The 24,218-nt window shown below is 33.9% G+C and overlaps 3 protein-coding genes across 11 annotated transcripts; 1 reads left to right on the forward strand and 2 right to left on the reverse strand.

Moving 5' to 3' along the window:
- Positions 1-332: 332 nt before the first annotated feature.
- LOC122014840 lies at positions 333-13,868 on the reverse strand. 7 transcript variants are annotated; one of them, XM_042571289.1, is made up of 16 exons: positions 13,399-13,868; positions 13,255-13,305; positions 12,923-13,150; positions 12,007-12,105; positions 11,849-11,904; positions 11,647-11,758; positions 6,153-6,332; positions 5,756-6,013; positions 3,601-3,828; positions 3,318-3,515; positions 3,105-3,227; positions 2,747-2,953; positions 2,566-2,664; positions 1,964-2,490; positions 1,829-1,861; positions 333-653 (listed from the first exon to the last, which is right to left on the reverse strand). In XM_042571289.1, coding segments are annotated over exons 1-16 (2,511 nt in total). In that variant the 5' UTR covers positions 13,510-13,868; the 3' UTR covers positions 333-652. The 7 variants fall into 7 exon arrangements, with proteins under 7 accessions (XP_042427223.1, XP_042427229.1, XP_042427222.1 ...); XM_042571295.1 differs by having other exon boundaries at positions 1,787-1,861; positions 12,923-13,075; positions 13,399-13,867; XM_042571288.1 differs by having other exon boundaries at positions 1,787-1,861; positions 13,399-13,867.
- Positions 13,869-18,395: 4,527 nt separating this feature from the next.
- LOC122013744 lies at positions 18,396-18,854 on the reverse strand. Its single transcript, XM_042569971.1, has one exon. It carries the CDS (start codon positions 18,852-18,854, stop codon positions 18,396-18,398), a length of 459 nt encoding a protein of 152 aa, XP_042425905.1.
- A 185-nt stretch (positions 18,855-19,039) lies between these two features.
- LOC122014599 lies at positions 19,040-24,182 on the forward strand. Of its 3 annotated transcripts, none has more exons than XM_042570921.1 (3): positions 19,040-19,248; positions 20,675-23,468; positions 23,648-24,182. In XM_042570921.1, exon 2 carries the CDS (start codon positions 20,785-20,787, stop codon positions 21,748-21,750), a length of 966 nt encoding a protein of 321 aa, XP_042426855.1. In that variant the 5' UTR covers positions 19,040-19,248; positions 20,675-20,784; the 3' UTR covers positions 21,751-23,468; positions 23,648-24,182. The 3 variants fall into 3 exon arrangements, 2 of the variants coding, with proteins under 2 accessions (XP_042426855.1, XP_042426856.1); XM_042570922.1 differs by having other exon boundaries at positions 23,758-24,182; XR_006120715.1 differs by lacking the exon at positions 20,675-23,468 and having other exon boundaries at positions 23,758-24,182.
- Positions 24,183-24,218: the final 36 nt, after the last annotated feature.

Raw genomic sequence — 24,218 nt, forward strand, 5'->3', positions numbered from 1 at the left:
ACCTTGAGCGGTATTGAATCTCGGCATGCATCTTATTCACCATCTATCGCAATAGTCGAGCAAATTTTCAGTGTATAAAGCTCAACGAGGTCCACCCAATCTTATTCCTTTTCAAAACTAAACTCCAGGTCCTTGTGCTAATCATAACATGGATACAATAAGGCAAACAAAAGATGCAATATAAAAAGTCTGATAGATCATCATGGGTCGACCAATGCATTTAACTTTTCAGGCAACATCGAAATCAACCGATTCTGTTTTATCAGCAAATCTGTATGATATCTGACTAGAGAGTTTTTTCAGTTAATTTTCTGATGTTCTTCAATATGGGGTTATGAAATGGCAAGGACCATATAAAATTGCAATTAAACAAGTTGACTATAATTCACTTAAAAAGAAGGTAAATAAATTGTGAAGTGAATTGAAACCGAGACCAGGTGCTAATAACATGTAACCAATCTATCAAGCTCTCCAAGAATTAAATACTAATAGTTGCATAATTTTTCTCCTTTTTCCTCCTTTGCGTATCAGTTCCAATCATGAATCTGGGCACAAACTCAGAACAAAAATTCAGCATGTAGGGAAAAGCGTAGGGGTTTGGAACGGGCCATCAAGCTTCTGTTCCACAGCAACTAACCACTGATCAGTAGATCCTACAATCAAATAAAACAAGTTATTTGTCAGAGTAATGAGGCAAAAATTCTATGTTCAGAACAACGGAAAAAACTTGAGATGATCAATAAGAATGCACGTGCTTGATTTTTAAATGAGCCAATTAATTTCAGAAGGTAAATGGGGGGAGCATTTGCATTAACCCTCTCTGACTAGACAAAATATAGATTTCTGTAACCTGTGCTGTTGATTCAAAATAGTTGGAACTTGGAACAGCAACTTCTCTTCTTTGTTGTCATATCGAAAAATTAGTAAAACATTATAACAAGGAATCTTTTGGTATGTAATTTTCATGATCAAAATGGAACAAAAAAATAGTCTGAATATGATGACTTAGAGGGTGTTTGGCTGAGCTTATAAGCTCTCTAAAACAGCTTATAAGATGTTTTGGAACTTATAAGCTCTTCAAATTTGTTTGGTAAATTTTTTTTCAAACAACTTATAAGTTGTCAAAATAAGCTGTTTTGGAGCTTATAAACTGTTTTTAAAAAAGTATGGAAGACCCTACTTTTTAAAAAAATATCTTATTTTAATAATTTGTTTCTCTAAAATATCCTTATATAATTTCATAAATCCCCATCTTATCCTCCATAAATTTTTATAAGCCTAATATTTTTTTATCTCCGCCGACTTTTCTTCCAACATTGTGTCATCTTCTCCGCCAACGCCTCTTTCTAATTTTCTCTCCCCCGGTGCAGAAATTCACGCAAAATCCTCTATTAATAAAAATCTCAAAACCCTCTATTAATAGTATTATACCCTTTTTGGTAATTTTATTAATAAAAAGATCTTATAATACCAAACACATCAATATCTTTAAATTGATTGTAATAAGTTCACCCAAACACTTTAACAACTTATTTTTAAAATAAGACCTAACAACTTATAAGCTCCTAAAACAACTTATAAGTTGTACGAACTTATAAGCTGTTTTTAATAAGTTTAGCCAAACACCCTCTTATTCATTGCAAGAAAAAGTATACCCACCTTTTAAAGGAGCAATTGCTTAGTTTATCTATCTAAAAAACAACAATAAAGATGAATTAAGATGGTACAAAAGAGAGGAGAGTGCCATGAATAATAGTGATTTAAAAAAACTTATGCAGAAACTAACATCATCCTCCTGAAGAAGAAAATGATGACAAGCTACGCTTACTATGGCCGGGAATTCAAGCCAGAACCAGAGAACCTGAGAAACGGTCAATATTTTGAATCATCTAACTACTCAAAAGTGAGCATAGTTAAATCAATCCCAAACAAATACAAGTGCAAATGCTAATGCTAATGGTACCTCCCCTGCTGCTTCCCTCCGAAGCTACGTCTTCCATTGCCCATCCCTTTGTTTTGCAAAATGTTGCTATCATGGTTTGATGTATTTCTAACTGCAGAGTCCACTGATGAATTTCCAAGTTTGATTTCAGATGGTAAGCCACTAACCTCTTGCACATTTTTTAATTTATTAAAAATACTTAAGTCTGACAGTCCTTGAACAATATTTGATCTGACATCATTTGGATGGACATCTTGTCTTGTTGAAATGTGGGTGCAGCTGTCACATTGGGTTCCTGCATTACCCACTGCAGTGTCATCTGCATAAGGCACAGAGCTCACAGCTTTTGATTCAACTGATTGTGACATTTTTTGGCGATTGACTTGAGCCACTGGCGTGACAGCAACGGAAGGTAGTAAAGATGTATAAGGAGCAGAAGAAGCAGAAGCAGAAGCAGCAGCAGCAACTTTGGCAACAGCTGCTGTTGCAGATATGATTTGTTGTGCTCCTCCACGTAAGTGAATAAAATCCCCTTCAATAACAAATAACTGGAATTGCAACAGAAAACTTCAATGAACATGAACACAGGTTCCAGAGTATAGAAGCGCATGAAAAAAGCTTACTTCAGGGTGACGAGCAACAAAATCATCAAGCTTTCCATATTGTTTCTTGTAGTCATGCCAATGTAGGGGGGACAGCATTTTACCAAGCCTATTTGGAAGCTAAACAAAAGGCAGATAGGATTTTAAAAAGGGAGAAGATGGCAGATAGTGATATTAGCATATTACAATATTGGATACTTACTGTTGTACTGATTCTGATTTTGCCATCTGATCCAGCAGGAATTGCCCGAACAATGCAAACCAAAAGTGATCGTTCATCTAGAAGCTTGGGCTCTAATGGTGTTTTACTAAGTAGCAAAGTTTGTGCGTTGCCAGGAATAGGGCACTGTTGTCCAGATTTCAACACCTCTTCCTGGGATTGACTCCCATTGGGTAAAATGTGTTCAGTCTGTAAAAAGAAATGCAAACAAGAAACACACCTGTAGACTGATTTTTGCATAATTTTCAACGAGGATACTTATGTTCATCAAGAATTTGGGACCACAATTAGCAGCTGCCCTTCTTGAATAAATGCATGCAAAGTGACACGATAGACAAACCTTAGTTTCTGTCTTCTTCTCTGGTGGGCAGTATTCTCTTGCAAAATCCAAATGAGAATGTTCATCCAGTGCACCTTGAGGCTGTTGGGTAGCTGGGGCCTGTCTAACACTGGATTTGAGCACCTAGAATCAAAAGGCTGGCATCAGTTTAATATCTAGAATTAGATATTGCAGAATAACGATTGAGAACTAGAGGTAGTTTCATATGATCACCTGAACTTCACCTGAACTGTTGCCTGAATGGATAGACACTTGTTTTTCACTGTGGCTGCTAAGATTCTCCGGGAGGACAGACTGTATTTCACCATGTAGATTGAAGCTATAATGAGCATCTGGTCCTATAAGAGTGTGCTCTGTTTGATTTGATGAACCCTTACTCTGGTTAGGTGTCTGAGATACATCTGAAAGGGCCTAACACAAACAAAATAGAAATGGTAGGTGAAAAAATGTGATAGTTATGAAACACAAAATTTAAAAAGAAAAAAATCCCTTGTACCAGTACCAGCTGTTTTTGTAATGGTTGATGATTTGGAATGGTAGGCATTGATTGATAATGATCCATGTGGGATTTTGGAATATGTGAATTGGTGAGTGCCGTAGTGACCGGAACACTTGAGGGATTCAGCACATAAGAATGCACAGGGGCAATTTGTCCAGGAGAAATGAAGCCATTTGTTCCAATTAGAGATGATTGCAGGAGAGGAACACCAGGGCCATGCTCACTCTGGAAAAAGAACAAAATTTAGCATATGAAACTCTAACAGACATAATGACACACTACATATTTACAGTAAATTTGCATGAAAAAAAAAAAAAGAATAACAGCAAGTGGGAATTTGATAAAATATACATAAAATATACCATGAATGTGTAATAAATAAAATGCCACACGTTATCTTACCATACTAAATCAGATATTATTCATTGGTACAAGAGGGAATGGAATGGAATTTCTCCTTGATTCATTCAAAGAGAATCCTGATCTTCTAAAAGAGGATAAATGAGAAGAAATTTACTTTCGGATTATACATGTTTTATCTTCTTCCAATTCTTCTATCCCTTTAAATGCAGTTGAACCAATACTGCAACTCACCACCAATACAAGTAAATTCCTGAAGTTAATATGGACATCACTCCTCAAATACCATCAAAGATAACTGTCACCTCCATGGGTGTGGTGCAGTGGTAAAGTACTCATAGGAACAACTAAAAGGACCAAGGTTTGAATCCCAACATGGACAATTATTCTAGATGTCGGCTTCTGAGTGAGCATAAGTTGTGCTCTGAATTTACTCGGTAGGTGAATTAGGAGAGGTCATCTGTCCATTATAAAAAAAAAAAAAAGATAACTGCCATTCAGTTAAAATATTCCTCATGTGATGAAGACCCTTGGCACCAAACCAACTCAGCAATTACAGCATGCATCAGGCAAAGCCTAGGTCTATAATCTGAATTTATTGGCATAACAGACTAAACAATGAGTAGAAGATCATTGTTCTCCTTTCCAAAATCAGCAGCTGAGATCTCTGAGCTCTCTCATTGAAACGATCTCACAATTTCTGACCATTGGATATCAGTGTTTCATATCATCATGTGATAAATTTTTCTGAAGATCTTTCATTGCCTCGACTTTCAATTCTTCAGAATGTAATATTCAGAGGATCAAATATCTCCAAGAATTGTGGATTCAGACTCATAATTGTCAGGATAGCCTCAATGACTCCATCACGGATGGATGTAAACTCTATTTGCCAACCTTGGTTTAGATATTTCTCCGCCTTTTGATTTTGGGGACATTTTATAAAATATGTTGATGTAAATATATGTAATATGATACATGATGCTAAATTACATTTATTGTAAATTGGTCCAGTTTTGGACATTTTTTGGATTTTAATATAAAAAACAAAAATTTAATCCTACTCAAATCTCAAAAAACAATAATCACAAAATACCTGAAGCATTTCAAACAATCTGATTTTTCAGGACAGTTTGGTTCATCTTTCTAGGTTGAGTTGAGTAGATACCCACCCCTAAGCTGCACTTTAATAATCTCAGAAACCATTTTCAATTCCATGCTTTTTTATTAACTCTACAGATTCATCTAGTCATTCTCATCTTGGTACAAGTCGTCAAACCTATTTTTTGTATGTTTTTTGTTTCTTTCATTGGTTGTATGGACAGCGTTGATTGATAAAGTGTTGATATTGACCTCTCACTTAAATTTAAACAATACTTAAATAGGAACAGGTAAGACAAAGGAGAATCCAAAAAATTCATCAAAACAGAACAATTCATAAACAAATAGGCTAAATATCCATGTTTATTCTTCCAAGAAAAACAATGATGTCATTGCAGCTTATCATGGTTTAAGACTTTCAGTTCCAATAATATAATAGACTAATGAGTTTAGACTGGGCAGTATACAGTTATACAAACAGTTTGAATGAATATTAACAAAATTTACCAACATATATTACCAAGAAGTAACACATCTCGATGATTAATAAATGCAAGCAAACAATATTAGAAAAATATGTTCACCGATTCCACGGATAAAAGAAAGATCTTAACTAGCATGCAGAGGAAGAGATTGTTTACTGTGTTATTGTGCATGAAATGAAAAGAAAGGCTGCCACACTTTATCTTACCTTAGAAGAAGAATTTGAAGTTGAAATATACGCTGTAGTTCCATCTACACTTGCATCAGATATGAACCCCAACAGAGCATTTGATTTGATGTCATCTTTTACATTAATCTGGTTTGCATTATAAGAAGATGAATCCATGGAGTTTGCAGGATTAACTTGTTGGTTATCTTTGTATTTTCCAGCACTTTCCCTTGCCTCAGACAACTCCAGTTGAAGTTGTTGTATGACTTGCATATGATGGCGATCCATTTCAACAAACTAGCAAGGCGCCAAAGATTAGTTATAGAAGAGGAAGCAACCAAATAAAAGATTGTGGATGCACAATATAGCACAGATGAAAAAAATCCATGATTACACTTTCGCAGCAGACAGAGACACAAAGCATTAGTAATCTAACCTGTCGTTGGATACCGATCCAGCATTGGTTAAACTGCTCAGTGCGCTCTCGTAGCTCAGCTTGCAATGACTGGTTAGTGGAGGTATGCAAAGCATCCATTTCTTGAACACGTGAAATCCATGAGTGTGCCTCCCTCAATTGTTCATCCTTAAAATGAATCGTTTCTTGTGCAAGTTGATTCTGAAAGGAAGAATATTATATTACTTTGCTTCATAACAACAGAAGGATACATCATTGGAGAGGATATATAACCAGACAAATTTTAAGCAAATGCATTAGCAGTAGAATGGAAGAAGAAAAAAACTACTAAAATGACCAATTGCGATTATCATAAATCCAGTACAAGCAGATCAAAGTTTATATTAAAAAAGTTTAGGAAGCAACTCCTGGCAAAATATATGGCAGGTGGACATAATATTCTCTGCACAATATTTGTATTGGTTTGGTGAATGATTGGCAGTCTCCAGAAAATTTATCTGTCAACTGTGAATAAGCTTATTCAGAACCTTTAGTAAAAGTGTGTTGTGCTAACTCTTCTGACAATATGCCTCCAGTCATGTGAAAATCCAATTTCACTAACCAGATATTAATTGTCTAAGTTGATACTATCTGCCAACTTTACCACAAATCTTTAGGTACAACCGCTAAGTATTTCCATTAACACTCATCTTCACAAGCTCAGAAAAATGGCAGTCAGATCACTAACTGTCAGTGCATTTTTTGCTACGGCTCAATCTATTTTCTATTGGCAACTTGACAAAAGGACACAGTCTTGTCAGTTTTTCTTGATACTTTTAATTCCCTATTATAATGCCAGTTATTGAATCTTGAAGAATGAAATGTAGCTGTAATGAAGGAAATTATTAGACTTTTTCCACACTAATGTATAACTTATTACAACTTTACATACAACATTGTTTGTTCGCATGTTTATAAAAAAAAAAATCTAACTATTCATAAGCAAGTTCATAGCACTTCCCACTCGGCCACTCCCCTCCATCCAACTGATTCAAAAAAAATTATATGTAGGATTTGAAAGAAGGCTGGGGAGTGGGGGGCAGCTTTAAAAAGAAAACTCTGTTTAGGGTCCACAAAACAAAGGAATGGACGATGAAAAAAATGAACAAAAGTAAAGAGAGAAAAGCAATGATAACTCAGTTTTTTATGTGATTTGGTAGCCCTTAGGCTCCTACTCCACAGCCTATGGGATCTTTCGATAAGTCGCTCCACAAATTCCACTAGCTTTCTCCTTCTCGGATAGCTTTGGACGTGGAGAAACCTCATGCTTACAAAAGAGTAAAGAAAAATACAAAGTATGAAAAGTATGGAAAAGAGAGCCTGAGAGTAAAGATTTTGGCTTAGTAGATTTGTTGTAGAAGTTGAATAAATTTATAGCCAACATGTCCTATATTTATAAGCCTCTCCCAAACTTCCAAGAAATCTCAACCGACAGCTCCTTTAGCATTAGTCAACTAGTCACTCAACCGCTTTTCTTGTCGTTTCAATTGATAGATTGCATAGTTATTTAAGGCACGAGACATCCAAAAGCGCATAGATGCTCTGGGTCTGAGGTGTACGATGCAAGGTGAGGTGCACATCTTACTAAAGTAACGCACTCTGGGTATAAATTTTTAGAATTCAAATATATATATATATGTCCTATATATATATGTCAAAATATTTCTCTAGCAAAATTATAGTCCATAAAATATTAAATAATAATGTAAATATAAAATTCACTAGCAAATAAATTCATGCTACGCATAATTCAAATTAAAGAAAAAAAATCTTCAAATATCTAAATCAACAAAATCTTCATCTTTCTCAATCATATCATTATCAACATCATCAAATGTTTCAAATTTGTATAGCTGAAACTTCATAGATTTCCTCAAGACCGATTTCTTCCTTCTCTTCAACAATAAGTTGAATTGTAAAAGATCTTCTCTTAATTCCTTTTGATGTAGTTGCCCTTACTTCTTTTGAAGAAGAAGAAAGTCGAGATCTAAAACTATAGGCATCTTCACCAACTTCAGAAACTCATGCAACTTCACTCCAAGTCAAATTGTCATCATCAAATGCTAAATCATTTTCTTCATCAATGTTATCACTCAATATTCAATCATCCATTCATTGTTATCGTTTATCTCATCCAAAGTAATAGGATTGTCAATGTCACGTATATCATATTAACACCTCAAAGCCCTATTATACTTAATAAAAACTTTTTTTTTGGCTTCAACCTGTTCCTTCTTTTGAAACGAAGCTTCACATAAAACAAAAAACTATTTTATTTTTATTTTTTTAATAAATGTATTTAATATTTTCTTAAATATTTATACTTCCATATTCAAAATCACACCAATTTCATTCACAAACAGAGATAAGTGGTGCATGCTACGTAATTAAAAGGGTAATTAAAGATATGGGCTAGACATTAAAAAAAAATTGGACCTAATTTGCAACTGTGTGTCTCGCTTCAATGAGGCGAGAAGAATCGTGCCTCAAGTGCCCGTGTCACCTCTCACAAGGCGCACACTTAAGGCAACCAGGCGCAAGAGGCTCGCCTAGTTGTGCCTTGCACCTAGGCGCAACAACACCAATAATAACTATGACTAGTCAGTCAACTGCCTCCAACAATTGTTTCTAGAATCAATCATTATAACAAACTAATCATTTTGTTATAATCATTAAACCGCCAATCAAGTTGCACCATTAGTCAACTATTCAATCATAACTTCTGAAGGACTGTTGTTACACCACACAACCAGATCTCTCACACCAAATTAATGCCCTTGGCCTAAGTCATCAATCAACTGCAGAGTCAACTAACACATGGTATCTAATGAGTCGATTGGCACATTTGGCAACTAGCAGTTGAGAGTTGTATGGTTAACTAGGATAATAATAAATTTTAAGGCTTTCTCTCAAGCCTAATCTATCCTTCAATTCTCTAATCTTACATGTGCACTCACTCATTGTTGCACAAATGAAATAGCTACGTCATTAGAAAAAAAACATTTGGGATCTTTGTATGGAATCTTCGCTTCGCCAAGCGTTCCGTCAACCTTGACTAGTGAATGTTTCATTTTACCATGCGTTCATTCACCCTTGAACTATTGAGACATCAAATCACTATGTTGCTTCTTCCTCTTGCTACTTTGCATACACTTGTCACAATCTTATGAAATACATTTTCTAACATATCCCATTGTCTAACATCAAAATTGAATGCATCAACATAATAAACCACCAAATTGTTAAAAAATAAATAAATAAATTCTAAGCCGACATTTTAATTTAGTGAATCTACTAGATGAGAAAATAAATGAATTTGAAATTCACCACAACTATCAAAGCGGGACTACCAAAGATAAGGAGATCATGAACTTGAGATTTGTCAAGGAAGAGCCACAATGACTTGGGCAATGTACATGCAATGGCTGCGTTGGACGAAAGAAGTGGTTGGGACTCTAAAGTAGTGCAGCAAGGACTAAATTTGATCATTGGTTGTTACAGAAAAGCCCAACCAATGTTTCATTAGTAAGCGCCTCATGCATGAGCAATTATCAAGAAAGAACAACATACCTAAAATCAAACCTTAAACGAACACCATTAACACCCCCAAACATCAAAATGGATTGTGAAAAAAAGTGTAAAAGTATGTTTAATGACACTAGAGAAGGAAGACTAATAAGTGTTTAGCCTTCTAGTATATCATTGTTTTTCACTAATAGCCAACTCAGGCATGAATAATTATCTAGGGCAAAAACGTTATACCGAAAACCAAATTTTGAAGGGACTTGGCTAACAAATCAGACATCAAAAATTCAAAATGGACTAAAAATGTGTAAAAGCATGTTTAGTAACACAACTAGGAAAGGAAGACAAAATGTTTACCTTTCTAGTATGTCATTGTCTATTTAGAAGGAGAAGAAGCAGATACAAGAGTAAGATGAACATGTAGCCATTATGAACTGATACATTCCTCTAAATTCATTCTAAGTGCCATTCAGCATTCTAAATCATGAATCTCAAATGAAAAAAAAATCAACAAAATTGTTGAGCAACTTGGTGACTTTGCGCATTTTCACACAAATAGTAATTTTCAAGAAAATTTCGGCATATAATATATAGAAAAAAGCAACAATGAAGGTGAGAGTGGCCCATCTGCTAATGTATCATTGGTAGAATGAAACATTAGTGTAAGGATCTTAGAAAAAAAAAAACTATTACCAGAAAATTCTCAGTAGCTCCTAAATTGAGAATCCAAGTATTTGACCTAAAGGCATGCACCAAACAAGTGCAAGACTACCTTGAGAATCATGGGCTTAGAAGAAGCATTTGGAAAAGTTTGGAATTGAAAGTACCATTCATGTTCCTCCTTTGATATAACTTCAGTGTATCTAGTACTAGAAGGCATATTACCAAGAAAGCCAGCATTAGAATAATGCTTAGTTTGGTTCAGGCTACTAAATTGAAAGATTTTACAATCACATAAAACACCTTACACTTTCCCCCATTTCAACAAAGACAATGGAGTAAAAAATAAGGATACTTGGAGTTTTAGAGGTACTTTAAGTAAATAAAGAGAATGACCTAGAAAAAAACAATATATCATTGACATTAAAGGAGTTGAAAACGAGTGATAATGCTTAAATCAGGTTCTGGAGCCATCAAGGGCATGATGGTTAAGAAGAACACTAGGTTAAGGTGAGAGAATTAATAGAAAAGGTAGAAAGGTAAAGCAGCAATACAAGAATCGCATGCATGGTATCTAGGTGCAGCACAAGTACGCTCACAGAGAGAATTAATACGAAATTCATGCAGCACCAAATTAAACTTTTAGATCACATAAAAATTGAGATGAATTAATGAAGCATGGAATACCTATCTCACACGATGGCGAAAAAACCTCACACAGAGATAATTTATGGAATATTTTTATTAATCAAAAGTTGATTAATACATAAAGATACTACATTTTTATGAACTTATATCAACCAAATTAAAAAGGAAATTGCACTAAATGGAAAATATAATAGTCCCAATAAATTATTATCAGGTCAAAAGATAAACACTAAACTCCTACCAAACTAAAAGATATCAATCCTTTTGACATCAACTATGTAGTTAGAACATATGACCAAATAATTAACCAAGTTCATGAAATGTATTCCTTTGACATGAACCAAATGAATGCCCCCTTACACAAGTAAATCATGGAAATTAACGAGTAATAGTAATCAAAAACCAGATAACTACCATGTAGGTTATGCTAAATCATCATCAATTACAATTACTTGAATGATAATTTAAATAAAATAGTATCTCTAAGTGAGTAACCACGAATGGGAGACAAGATGAAAAAAAAAATCAAGATGTTACTGAATTTTCAAAGAGATGGATAATCTAAGTTTCAACTTCAAGTAGTATATGGCTCTCAGATAATTGCGAAAAATGCAAATAAAGTAGGAATTTTTAAGAAAGCAACCTGCTCCTGCAATGCAAGAATTTGACTGTCTTTCCCTTGAATGTGTTCTTGGAGATCGCAAATTTGGCTAAGATGTTGTGCTCTTTCTGCTTCAGTGTTATCAAGCTCCCTTCTACATATAGGAAATAGCAAGCTCATGATTCTAGCAGTATATTTACTTAGAAAATGCATAAGATCATTGAGTCAGAGAAACTACACATACCTGAAGCTGGCTAATTCTTTATTTTGCTCCCGAAGAAGGTCCTCTTTAGCCCATGCCTATAACAAAATAAAAAGTAAAACAAAAATAAAATTCTTAGAACAAAACTAAAAAATTACATAGAAGAAGAATAATAGAAATCGGAGACAGGCAACACAAACAGCTTCACTGTCAATTTTCATAGTTCGTAGCTCCCTGTCTTTATCTTCGACTTTCCTCTCGAGTTCAAGTATGTGTTGTTCCCTTTCATGAAGTTGCTCCTGTCAAGGAGTAGAATAATGTATTTATGCATAGGTATGGAACAAGTCATTGATGCAAGTGAAATAACCTCAATCACACAAGCATGAGACTGATAATGGAGAATTTGGACATTTCAAAACATTTGAAGCATAGAAGTACTAAACAAATCGTTGATGCAAATGAAATAGTCATCAGACAAACACAAGACTGAAAGAATGGAGAATGAAACATTTCAAAATACATATTATATTCAAACTACTTCAATGTATGGGGAAAGAAATTAGCAAATGTCCCAACGACGTTTCACAAAACAGCACATATAAAGCAACCAAAAGACTCAGAAGCCAGTTATGTCATCAAATTTAAAACTGGTGCTTGCATTATATGCTGTAGTAACCAAAACTATATTCTTGAGCACCAAATAAGACAGAATTACATATTATACAATAATTTTCCATGAATAGACATCTTTAACTATCAAAAACTAAAGTAAAACAACCAATATTCTATAGTGGAAGGGAGAAGCAAGTTTATCCATGTAGAGGTTTGAAATTTTTCAATCTCCAACCATTCAAAAAAGCAATGATCTGAATAAGAAAATCAAGATCAAACTCTACAATGACAATGATGTTAAAAGTAGGAGTTGAGGGAAATAAGAAATAGTATGAGTTGCATTAAGTAGCCTATTTAGATGAGAATTCAGGAACAAAATGAAGCCTATAACAGTTGAAAAGTCCTATGCCACAACAACTGCTAAAGAGAAACACCATAAGTTCGAATAGATCAAGCTAGACTTTCTTTTGTGTCGTGGAAGATAAAAGTGCTTATCTTAGATACCTTCAGGTTGTTATTGCTATCAATCCGCTCCTTAAGCTTAACTTCAAAACTATTCTGCAATTCCATCATCTCAGACCTGGCAATTGCCCTAGCTAGTTCAATCTCCATCTGCTGAAGCTGTTCTCTCAAACTTGTGATCTCTTGCAGCTTCCGCTGCAACATATCATCGCCATTATCAATTGTAATTGAACAGAAGCCTGCATCGTACGTCCCTACACCAACCTGCACCTTTCCAGCCCGTGTTACAGTCAGATGTCGATTCCTTGTCGCAAAATGTTTTGCCTACTAAGAGAAGGGAGGAAAAAGACTTTTCTTCTTCGACAAAAACATACCTCATGTATTGTTCTCTCGGCTGATTGGGTAGTATCAACATGCTCCAGCTCCTGCCAGCATTAAACATATAAATTTTGTAAAAGATGCGAAACACAACCACAAGCAACCCAACAATAGAAAACGACGAGCCCTCTCCGCCTCACCTCGCCTCCATTGCTCCGATAGGGGACGTCCGGCATGGCGCGCCACTCCTTCCTTGAAGAATTGGAGGAGGACGCCGGAATGGCTCTGTTAAGACCCGCAGCAGTCTCCATGGAACCGACCGAGCTGGTTTCGATCCTGAGGGGCGGATCGGAATCAGCCCCGCCACCTAAGAAGAAGAACGCAACAAAACAAGCTTCCGCGTCCCAAAAAGGTTACTCGAGCCTTCAAAGGGGGTTCGAAGGCGAGAAGGGTCCTAGGGTTTCGCAGCGGTGCGATAGGGGTTCGAGAACCAAACCCTAACTCGTGGAGCGATCTGCACTTGCAGGGAGAAGATGCATTGCGTAGGAGGGATCGTAGCAGACCGAAGGAGGAAGCGGAGGACTTGGAGTAAACAGATGAGAAGAGGCGACAGAGAAGGGCCGGATAACTCCCTCCGCTACTTCATTTATAGGAGACTGAAGGAACTGAGAGAGGCGAGCAGCGATGACAAGTCCAATGTACTCTATTCCTGGCTTGTCGAGGGCGAAAATAAAAAAATGCGACTTTAATTATCGTAAAATAATAAATAATAAATAAAAATATAGTAAATTGTTGAAAAATCTCCTGTAAAATTTTAACTCTTAATCCATGTAAATTCACCTCATTCACTATTTATACATACATCTTGTATGCACGGATAATTAAGTAAATTGATATATATTAAAGAGTTAAAATAAATATGCTCTTATCCATAAAATTTGAGAGCAGATACTCTTATCCATAATCTCTAATTCTCTTTAGGTCCTTTTTATAATCTATATGTTAGATAGAAGTTGGAATCCGATTAAAATTATATCTCACCTGAGTTCATCTTCTTACATAAATTATAATTTGGATCAAGACAGATAACCAGAGGACACCGACGATGGACAGGAGCCCCCTTGCTCAACGTCATATAGTCCACCCAATGTCGATGGCTTCTGACAGCTTGTCTCGACTCAAACTATAACATAAATGAGAAGATGAATCCAGGAAAGATCATGATCAATTTTGACTGAATTTCAATCGCGATCTGATGTGCAAATTATAAAAAAGACTAGAGATTGTGGATCAAAGAATCTACACTCATAAAATTTACACAATTATTTAGAGTACAATATTTAACCGATTGTAATATGTTGAGTGAAATATTTTAAATTTAAACTATGAACCAATTAATTGGACTTAATATGTTTCACAATATTTACATTGCAACTGCTATAAGATTATAGCGGTTATAATTCATATTATAATAATTATGATTTTATAACTTAATATGTTTAACAATATTTATATTATAATAACTACAATTTATAATTATTACAATATAAATTTAATTTATTCACTTAATATTTATATTATAATCATGGCTATTTCTTAACTATTACAACACATATTTATATTATTCAGTCATGTTTAAATTGTCCTGGTTACAATACGAAATTATTTTATTTATCAAAGTTCAGGCTCTATCAGTTAAAAAATTATAATTACTATAATATAAATTTATTTTATTTAATAATATTCATATTATAACATGTATAAAAGCAATACATACTTGTCTTATTTATGCAATTGTTCGAACGGATTCCAGTTTGTTCCCAAATTGGACGGTCTTAATTAAAATTACTAAAATAATTAAATTTAATTGAACTTAATTTTAATCGAAGGCATTACATATTCTAATTACTTGCTATACTAGTATTAAAATAAAATTGAATATTAAGTAAATTGAAAAGGAATATTTTAACATAATAAAATTTTATGTATACAAATTTTTGTTAAGTAGGAATAGCTTTACTAATATAATCTTCCGTTTACGTTTTCCATGTAACCAATAAAAAGAAAAAATTATACTAGAATTAAAAGGTAATTTTATTCATAGGAAATTAAAAAAGGGATCGATTGTGCATTTTTTTTTGTGAGTATTTATAATCTTATTTTTTATATAATTTAAAATTAGATGGAACTAATTTTTTTATTCTGTCTATAGGGAATGTGATGACCCACCGGCTCTTATGCCAAATTCGACCGTTTCGAATAAAAGAGTTGCATAGATTATTGCTAGTAACATGCTCTAAATCTTATTGTAAGATAAATGTGTTAGAAACGGAGCTCCTAAAATATTTTTTTAATAAATTATTGAATATCTTTCTCAAGGAGAAAAAAAAAGATTATGATTTTAAAATTTCATGATAATTACAATTATAATAATCCAGTCTTATCCAATTATATAAGATGAGATTTATTATATAGATTATTAAATTTTATCTACTACCATATCAATATTTATATTTAAAATAAATCTAAACCTTGAATGTTGGACGAGGCAGCTCACACTTTCAGATTTATCTAATGGAATGGTGGTCAGACCATGGGTCAAGTAGTCCATCTAGACCATTTCTAGAATTAGTTAGACTGAATGTTCAGACATTTAGATTATAAAAAAATTATATTTAAATAGAGTTTATTAGGTTATTCGAATCTAATATTAAGCTCTATATAATTTAAAAATAATATTATATTTATTTTATAGATATTCAATTTATATTAATTAATCATAAAGTAGACGGGTCAACCCACATTCTCTCCGTCTACTAAATTCTCCGTCTAATAAATTTAAGATGGCTCGAGGACGTTTGATTTAGGGAAATAGGAGTAGAGAATGGGAATAAGAATTATTGATTGTCATTGTTAATGTTTGAATTATAGGAATAGAAATACAAATAAGGGAATGAATTCTTGAAATTAGAAAATAACTCATTCACATGTACTCTCCCCTTCAATGAGTCATTCTCCTATTTTCATTTTCTTTCATATCACTTCTCTCTCACCTGACCTACTAGGACTTCCTGCTTGGTGTCTGGTCCTCTTAATCCGAACATAGGAACCCCCACTTTCTTTATTCGAGGTCAATATTGTACTCACATACTGTGCGGTAAAGAATTTAGATATCTCCACAATTACATGATATTATCCACTTTAGGCTAAGCCTTCATGGTTTTGCTCTTGGGCTCTACACAAAAGGTCATATGTCAAATGGAGATATTTTTCTCTTATAAACTCATGATCTTTCCCATGTGTTTTCAATGTGGGACTATGACTATATATGCAACCTTGTAACCCCAACAACTTTCTCTATCCTCAATCTCTCTTGTCACACTCCCACCTTTTTTTTCCTCAACACACTTTCTCTCTCATCATATTTTCTCCCTCATCATATTTTCTCCCTCCTCAATCTCTCCCATCACACTCACTATTATCTTTTTTTTCATCACACTTTCTCTCTCACCATACTTTCTCTCTCCTCAATCTCTCTCATAACACCCTCTCTTCTCATTTTTTTCTCATTACATTTTTCTTCCTCTTTATCCTCTCCCATCATACTTTCTCTCACATCATATTTTCTCTCTCATCTTCTCTCATCATGTTCTCTCCTATCACACTCTTTTTTTTCATTTTATCTCATCACACTTTCTCTCTCTTCATTGTTTTTCATCACACTTTCTCTCTAATCATTCTTTTTCATCATATTTTTCTCTCACATCTAATTTTTTTTCTTATTTTCTTTTAAGATTAAAAAAGAAAATTTTGATTTATTCCGATAGAAAATATGCAACAAACTAAACATTATTTTTAAAAATGATATCCATATTTATACTCATTCCAATTTTACAAAATCAATAATTTGAGCACCACAAGCGTTCAAAAATACTTTGCGTGAAAATCGAACCCTCGCCACAAATAAGCTGCTGGGGATGAGTCAACCGGATAAGATCTGTTGGCTGATTAAGTCAATCAAATTTGTTAATTGGGACAGATACGTCAAAGTCGTTTAGGCTAAGCAAATTGAAAATTAGGCTAGGTAATTGACAAGTGGATTAATATAGTCCAACGAGTCGGTAAACTTGTTCGATCAGTCGAGTTGATTGAAACGTGAGAGATCACGAGGTCAATTAAGTGGCCAAGTGGAACAATTAGGTGCGATAAGCCAAGTAAATTAGTAGTGATGGATGAGTTAAGCAAATTAATTAGAACTCTATGACATATAAACAGATATGAGAAATTAGGCACTATGTGACATATTAAATGAACCATGCAAATCAAAGGATTCAATATAAATTGAGATATTTCACTAAATATTATTTTATTATTATATGCCCATCGAGAAAACTAATCAGAATGTGTGAATCTAGCAAGGTAGGTGGGCGAATGGATCTATGAACTCGATAAATAAATTGCGTAAATTAATGAGATTAATCAAAATAGGTAAGGAAAGTCATGCCAAACTAGTTCGACTAATAAAGAGAATCGGTTAGGTTCCGAATTAATTAGACTAATATAATCAAGCGAATACGCTCATTCAAAGTAGGTGAGTTTTTGAGTCGATTAAAATGACCTAGTTGAGAAGATAGATCAGGTCAATCAAGTTAATCTGGTTGAGTAAGTAGTCAATTAGATTGCTTGAGTCCCCGTCCTTGGCATATAATTTTGATGTTCCCTTGTAGATCCATGCGTGCCGATCCGGGACACGACCAGAAAGCAAAATTTTCAACAAAAGACATTGCAATTTAGGAACACATGAGAGCATCCACAAGCTTAATAGCTTGGGATATTTCTCCCAAATATTTGTGGACCCCATTTCTATATCATATTTCAAATATCCTACTATTCAAATATCTCAACTTCCACAATGAAATATTCCACCAATCAAATATTTATGAGTCCCACTCATCAAATATTCACTCTCAAATATCCTCAATTCTACAATTAAATATCTCATCAAATTTAATTAACTTACATTTAATTCTAACAAAAATTTAATAGAAATATAAATTTAAGTTCATACAAATACAAATATTTTATAAAATTAAAATTACAATACAAAGATACAAAACCATATTTAATTAATAAAATACATAACAATAAACTATAAATAATAAAAGTAACATGGAGCAGCTAAAATAAACCAAATTAACTACATGTTCAATTTTTTCTTCAGTTGTTCACATATCGCTAGATGATTTTGAAGTTGTTCATCAGTCATGCCTCGTGTGTCCATTACGAGGAGTTGATGTGCTTGGATGAGTTGATCAACTTTCTTATTGTTATTATACTCTTCCAACTGCGCCATTGATTGTTGCATAGCCTGATTCAATTCATCAAGTAGGTCTACTCTTTCTTTACCTTTCCTCTTTGCTGCCTTCTGTCCCATTGGACGAAATCGGATTTCTCTATCATCTATATCAGCAGTTGTATTAGGATTAGAAGAGTCAGTATGTGCACCTGATGATTCTGATGTTCTTGCTTTTTTTATTGCCTGTCGATCTGAGGATTGAGGAGCATACATAGGACTATCTTTCACGATTCTCCACACATGCTCATATTGGAAAGTAGTTTTAAAAGTACTCTTGTATTCTTCATGAGCTCGCACCATCGAATCCTCATCACTCCATCCGCTTGGTCGATCATTATACCATTTATTGTATATTCAGAGTCGGCCTTGGGCCAGGGCTACCAGGGCCCTTGCCCAGGGCCCACAAATACTAAGGGCCCAAAAAATATATATAAACATATATATTTTTTTAATACAATTTTAATTCTTCTCACAATCTCACCTAGCGTTTCTGGTTTCTCGCCCGTTGTCAAAGCGGCGAAGCCATCTCCGAAGTCTGAAGCGAATCCCTAGCTCTCTCGACTCTCCCCTTCACGACGATTCTCTCGGCTCCCATCCTCACCGACCCGGCCGTCTCCAGTGCCTTTAACCTCACCATCGAGAGGATATCGCCAGCGTCGTCGGTAACCTCAACGGCTGCTCCTCCAGTCCTCAGGTTAGTAATCGTTTTTATCGATTAGGCAACTGCGGTCCGCGACTAGATCTCGATTCTTCGCCTAGTTAATTAGGGTTTTGTTGTTTGATTAGGCAATCAATTAGGGTTTGTATACCTATATTTTACCACAATTTCAACCAGATGATTTCTACTCCTCCTTCTTCTTCTCTGGTACTTATATTTTCCCAATTTTTTACTATTTTCAAGTTAGAATAGGCTTGGTTTACCAATTACCAATTACCATATATCAGATCTTCCTCTAAGCCGGGGTAGGAGATATTGTAAATATGTTTTTAGAGAAGTGGAGTAGGCTGGCAAGGGTTATGGATTGATTGGGTTCCTCCAGTTCTTATGATTTATGGTGTTTTGTATTCAAGCCTATTGGATTTTATCAATTGATGGTTTATAGTTTTTCTTTTTATGCTCCATGGTATCTTATATGGTGTACTGGTTTTTGGAGTGGAAGACAGAACCTGGCACGTTGTGCTTTCTCAGGTTTTAGATTAGGAAGTTGTAAATGGTGCTGGCTGGAAAAGTGGGCAGTTGCTGTGGAGACATGGAGTTCGAGGTTTATTGTACAGAAGCAAGTTGTTATCCTTTTTGTGTTTGAGGTGCTGGGACTGTGCCAGATCCTTTGAGAAGAATTTGTATGCTTGTGCCAAGTTGGTAAATCTGTGGGCAGTTTCACAATTCACATGGTTTCATGGAGGTATCTGGAGTTGTTGTTAAAAGTAAAAGGGTGATGATTTCTTAGAGAAATTTGATTTGCTGGCTGGAATTCATAGTCTTTGTATGGTGCTGATGGACTGAAAATATGCTGTTAGTTTTCCGATACTATGCTGGAAAGCAGATTTGCAAGGAAAAGAGGAATTGGAGGGACTTGGTTTGTTTGGTGGCTTGGGGCTTTTTCTATTAGTGGAAGAACAAGGATGGGTTTACGATCTTTCAAAACTGAAGAGTGTGAATATGGGATAAAGCTCGGTTTCTGTGGTTTGAGGCAAGATATTGGTTTTTTCCAAGAAATTTGCAAAGATAGATGCACGTAGTTGTGATTTTCTTTTGGATAGGTGTGAACGTGTAAATTGATCCTTTTTATTTTGAGAGCTTGGAAGATGTAAATTTGGAGAGGTGAGGTTTTATTTTGTTATGCATTTATATCCTTGGCCCCTCATATTATAGTTCTCTTTTCATATATGGAATTTAGTTTTGATTAAAAAAACTTTATTATTGGTTTACTCTAAAAAGCCTTGGCTTCTAGTTGATTATTCTCTTCAAATGGATTCTTTTAGCTAGTAAATGATAAGTAGATTAATTAAGTTTTCATGTCATTTAGCTAATTAGATTAATGTGCTTGTGTCCTTAATTGCATGAATAAGGTCCCAACTTCTAAACAATTAAATTGTTGTGTTTTTTTATAAACTTGCAGGATATCCGTGTTAGGTCTTATATAAGTGGATTTTGAATCAAAGAAAAATTCTCCATATCAGGTTTTATTGTTCTTTGTTTATTGCTTATTGTTCATAATTATCTATCATCATGAAACAACTCTCTGGATATCAAAAAAGACAAAAAAAGGAAAAAGAGGAGGAGATAGCCCAAAGCTTAAGAGGTTCATTGAATAAATATTTTAGTAAAAAATCACATAACACAACAGAAAGCTTAGTTCAGATTTTAAGTAATGAATCAAATTTGTCAAATGAAGATTTTGTTGAAAATAATAATAATGAATATGAAAAATTTATGAGTAATGAAAGTGATGAGAATGAGAAATATGTAGAAAATGAGAACAAAGAGAATACATATCTTAATGATTTGAATGAAACTAAAATTGACAAAACTAAAGATACTGATAATTGTTGTGATGATGAGCGTACAAATGAATATCAATGTTCGACACCTAGATATGATATAAACATATTTGATCCAAGAGTTTGGGATAACCTTGATACAAAAATAAGAGATTTACTTGTGGAAAGAGGCCCTAAAAGAGAAGATATTATTAAGTTTCCTTTAGATAAAGAATCTCGACACTTTTCTCATACTTACTATGTTCAAATGTTACCAAATGGTGAGACTCGTGATCGAAAATGGTTAGTATATTCGAAGGAGTTGGACAAAGTATTTTGTATTTGTTGTAAGTTGTTTAAAGTAATACACACCAAAAGTAATTTAGCAAAAGAAGGAGTTAATGACTGGAAACATTTATGTGACAAACTTAAACAACATGAAAATAGTGTTGAACGCCTCACTAATCTGAGAGCCTTTGTTGAACTACAAATGAGATTAAAGAAAACATTGACAATTGATAAGGAAATACAAGAACAAATTAAAAAGGACACAAAACATTGGAAACATGTTATGCTAAGAATAGTTGCTGTTGTCAAATGTCTTGCTACACATAATTTGGCATTTCGTGGTACACATGACAAAATTTATGAAGATGGTAATGGTAATTTTTTGGGTCTACTTGAAATGATTGCAGATTTTGATCCAATAATGTAAGAGCATTTTCGACTCATTAAAGATAAAAAGATTCATTATCATTATCTTAGTCATAAAATTCAAAACGAGCTAATATCTCTTCTAGCTTCTAAAGTCAAGAATGCAATAATTAAAAAAATAAAAGAGGTAAAATATTTTTCAGTAATTCTTGATTGTACACCGGATGCAAGTCACAAAGAACAAATGACTCTCATATTAAGATGTGTAGATGTTTCAGATATTCCAATTAAAATAGAATAGTACTTTTTAGAATTTATAAATGTAGAAGATACAACTGGTTTAGGTCTTTTCAATGAACTGCAAGTTGTTTTACAATCTTTAGAACTTGATATTGATAATGTGAGAGGACAATGTTATGATAATGGATCTAATATGAAAGGTAAAAATCAAGGTGTGCAAAGAAGATTGCTTGACATTAATCCTAGAGCATTTTACATGCCATGTGGTTCTCATTCTCTTAACTTAGTTGTTTGTGACATGACAAATTCTTGTGCTAAAGCAAAATCATTTTTTGGAGCATGTCAATGTATGTACACCGTGTTCTCTAATTCAACAAAAAGATGGAATATTTTGCTTGAATATATTGATGGATTAACTTTAAAATCATTGTCAACTACAAGATGAGAAAGCCATATTGAAACAGTCAAAGCAATACTATCTCAAGCTTCCCAAATCAGAGAAGCTTTGTTCAAATTAGCAGAAATAAGTGAAGATGGTAAATTAAGTAGAGATGCTGAAACTTTAGCATCTGGTGAACTTTCAAGTTTTGAATTTATATTAAGCCTTGTTATTTGGCATGATATTTTGCATAAAATCAACTTAGTTAGCAAAAAATTACAGTCAGAGGATATGTGTCTTGATGTTGCTATAAAATAATTGTCTGGTCTTGTTTCCTTTTTTGAAAAATATAGAGAAAATGGTTTTGCTTCTGCTATGGTTGATGCAAAAAAAATAGCATCTGATATGGAAATTGAACCTGTATTTCCTGTAAAACGTAAAATTTGTAGAAAGAGATATTTTGATGAAATTGCTAACACTGAAAGAGAAAATCAATCACCAGAAGAATCTTTTCGAATAGATTATTTTATCTTAGTGGTCGATATTGCCCTTGGGCAATTGAAGAGTAGATTTGAACAGTTGCAATATTTTGAATCTATATTTGGGTTATTGTATGATGTTGCAAAATTAGTTTCATTAGATGATAATGAATTGATGAGTTCTTGTGTTAATCTTGAAAATACTTTAAGAAATGGTGACACTTCTGATATTGATGCAAAATATATGTTTTCGGAACTCCAAGTTTTGCAAGTAATGTTACCAAGTGAATCTTATGAAACTAATAAAAAATGGTCTTCCATTCAAATATTAGATTTTATAAAAACAATGGATATGTTTCCAAATGTGATGATTGCTTATAGGATATTATTGACAATACCCGTGACAGTGGCATCTGCCGAAAGAAGTTTTTCTAAATTAAAATTAATAAAATCTTATTTACGGACCACAATGACTCAAGATAGACTAAATGGATTAGCAATTTTGTGCATTGAAAAGAATATTTTGGAAAACATTGAATATGATGCTATTATTGATGATTTTGCCTTTAAAAGTGCATCACGAATACACTTTAAATGAGTTACCTTTGTGTTTTTTTGTAGGTGTATTACAATCGATAATTTAATTATATTCTCTGCATTCACTCTCATTCGCACTTATAGGTAAATGTTTTGTTACTTATGAGTACACGTGACATTGTATTTATACTTTTAAAGTGTTCATAAGTCATAACAACTCTAGTACTTATGCTAATTGGTGCTACTCATACTCTTTTTCTTTTGGTGATTAGATCAATTGATAGTTTGATAAATTGATACTTTTTTGTTTACCGTGGCTTTAGGAGGGAAATGGTGGAGTATTTTCTGTGGTGGAAATTTTGTTTCAAGGAGCATCCTTTTTTATGAAGTATTCTTGATATGCTTTGATACAAAGAGGTTTTATTCATGTCAGATTGGGTAGCTCTTCTTTTGGTGGTTGGTCGGCTGGAGTATGGATGTTGCAATGAGTATCTTGCAAGGAGGAGAAGCTTATTTACAAAATGTGCCTAGAAGGGATTGGATTGAAGCTGTGATGATGTTGATGGTTCATGATCTGTTGTGGGTAGGAATGTTGGTATGATGTGCCGTGTTTATAGTGGTTTTTGTATTGGTTGTTGGAAATTTGTAAAGGTTGGTTATCAGAAAATGTGATGTTCTGATAGTGTAGGGGTTTATATATTTGGTTGGTTTTGTTTTGATATGGGTTAATATTTGATATGTTTGATTGTGAGATACTATTGTTGTTGGAGTCTGATGTTATGGTTTCTAAAGAAGGTGGAGCAATGTATATTTTTTGAAGGGTTGTATATGTGGCTAATTCATTGAGTAAAATTTTATTTGGTGGATTTCTAAAGGTTTTATTTGTAATTGGGA

The sequence above is a fragment of the Zingiber officinale genome, chromosome 8B (assembly GCF_018446385.1).
Source record: "Zingiber officinale cultivar Zhangliang chromosome 8B, Zo_v1.1, whole genome shotgun sequence".
Classification (NCBI taxonomy): domain Eukaryota; kingdom Viridiplantae; phylum Streptophyta; class Magnoliopsida; order Zingiberales; family Zingiberaceae; genus Zingiber; species Zingiber officinale.

What these genes read in the sequence shown, in the direction of transcription:
- LOC122014840 (XM_042571289.1), bottom strand. Translation starts at nt 13,509, where the DNA reads ATGGAGACTGCTGCGGGTCTTAACAGAGCCATTCCGGCGTCCTCCTCC. An exon ending in AAAGAATTAGCCAGCTTCAG is followed by an intron (nt 11,759 to 11,848) that starts GTATGTGTAGTT and finishes TCCTATATGTAG; the next exon opens with AAGGGAGCTTGATAACACTG. An exon ending in TTGTTGCTCGTCACCCTGAA is followed by an intron (nt 2,491 to 2,565) that starts GTAAGCTTTTTT and finishes TTGCAATTCCAG; the next exon opens with TTATTTGTTATTGAAGGGGA.
- LOC122013744 (XM_042569971.1), bottom strand. Translation starts at nt 18,854, where the DNA reads ATGGTGCGAGCTCATGAAGAATACAAGAGTACTTTTAAAACTACTTTC.
- LOC122014599 (XM_042570921.1), top strand. Translation starts at nt 20,785, where the DNA reads ATGAAACAACTCTCTGGATATCAAAAAAGACAAAAAAAGGAAAAAGAG.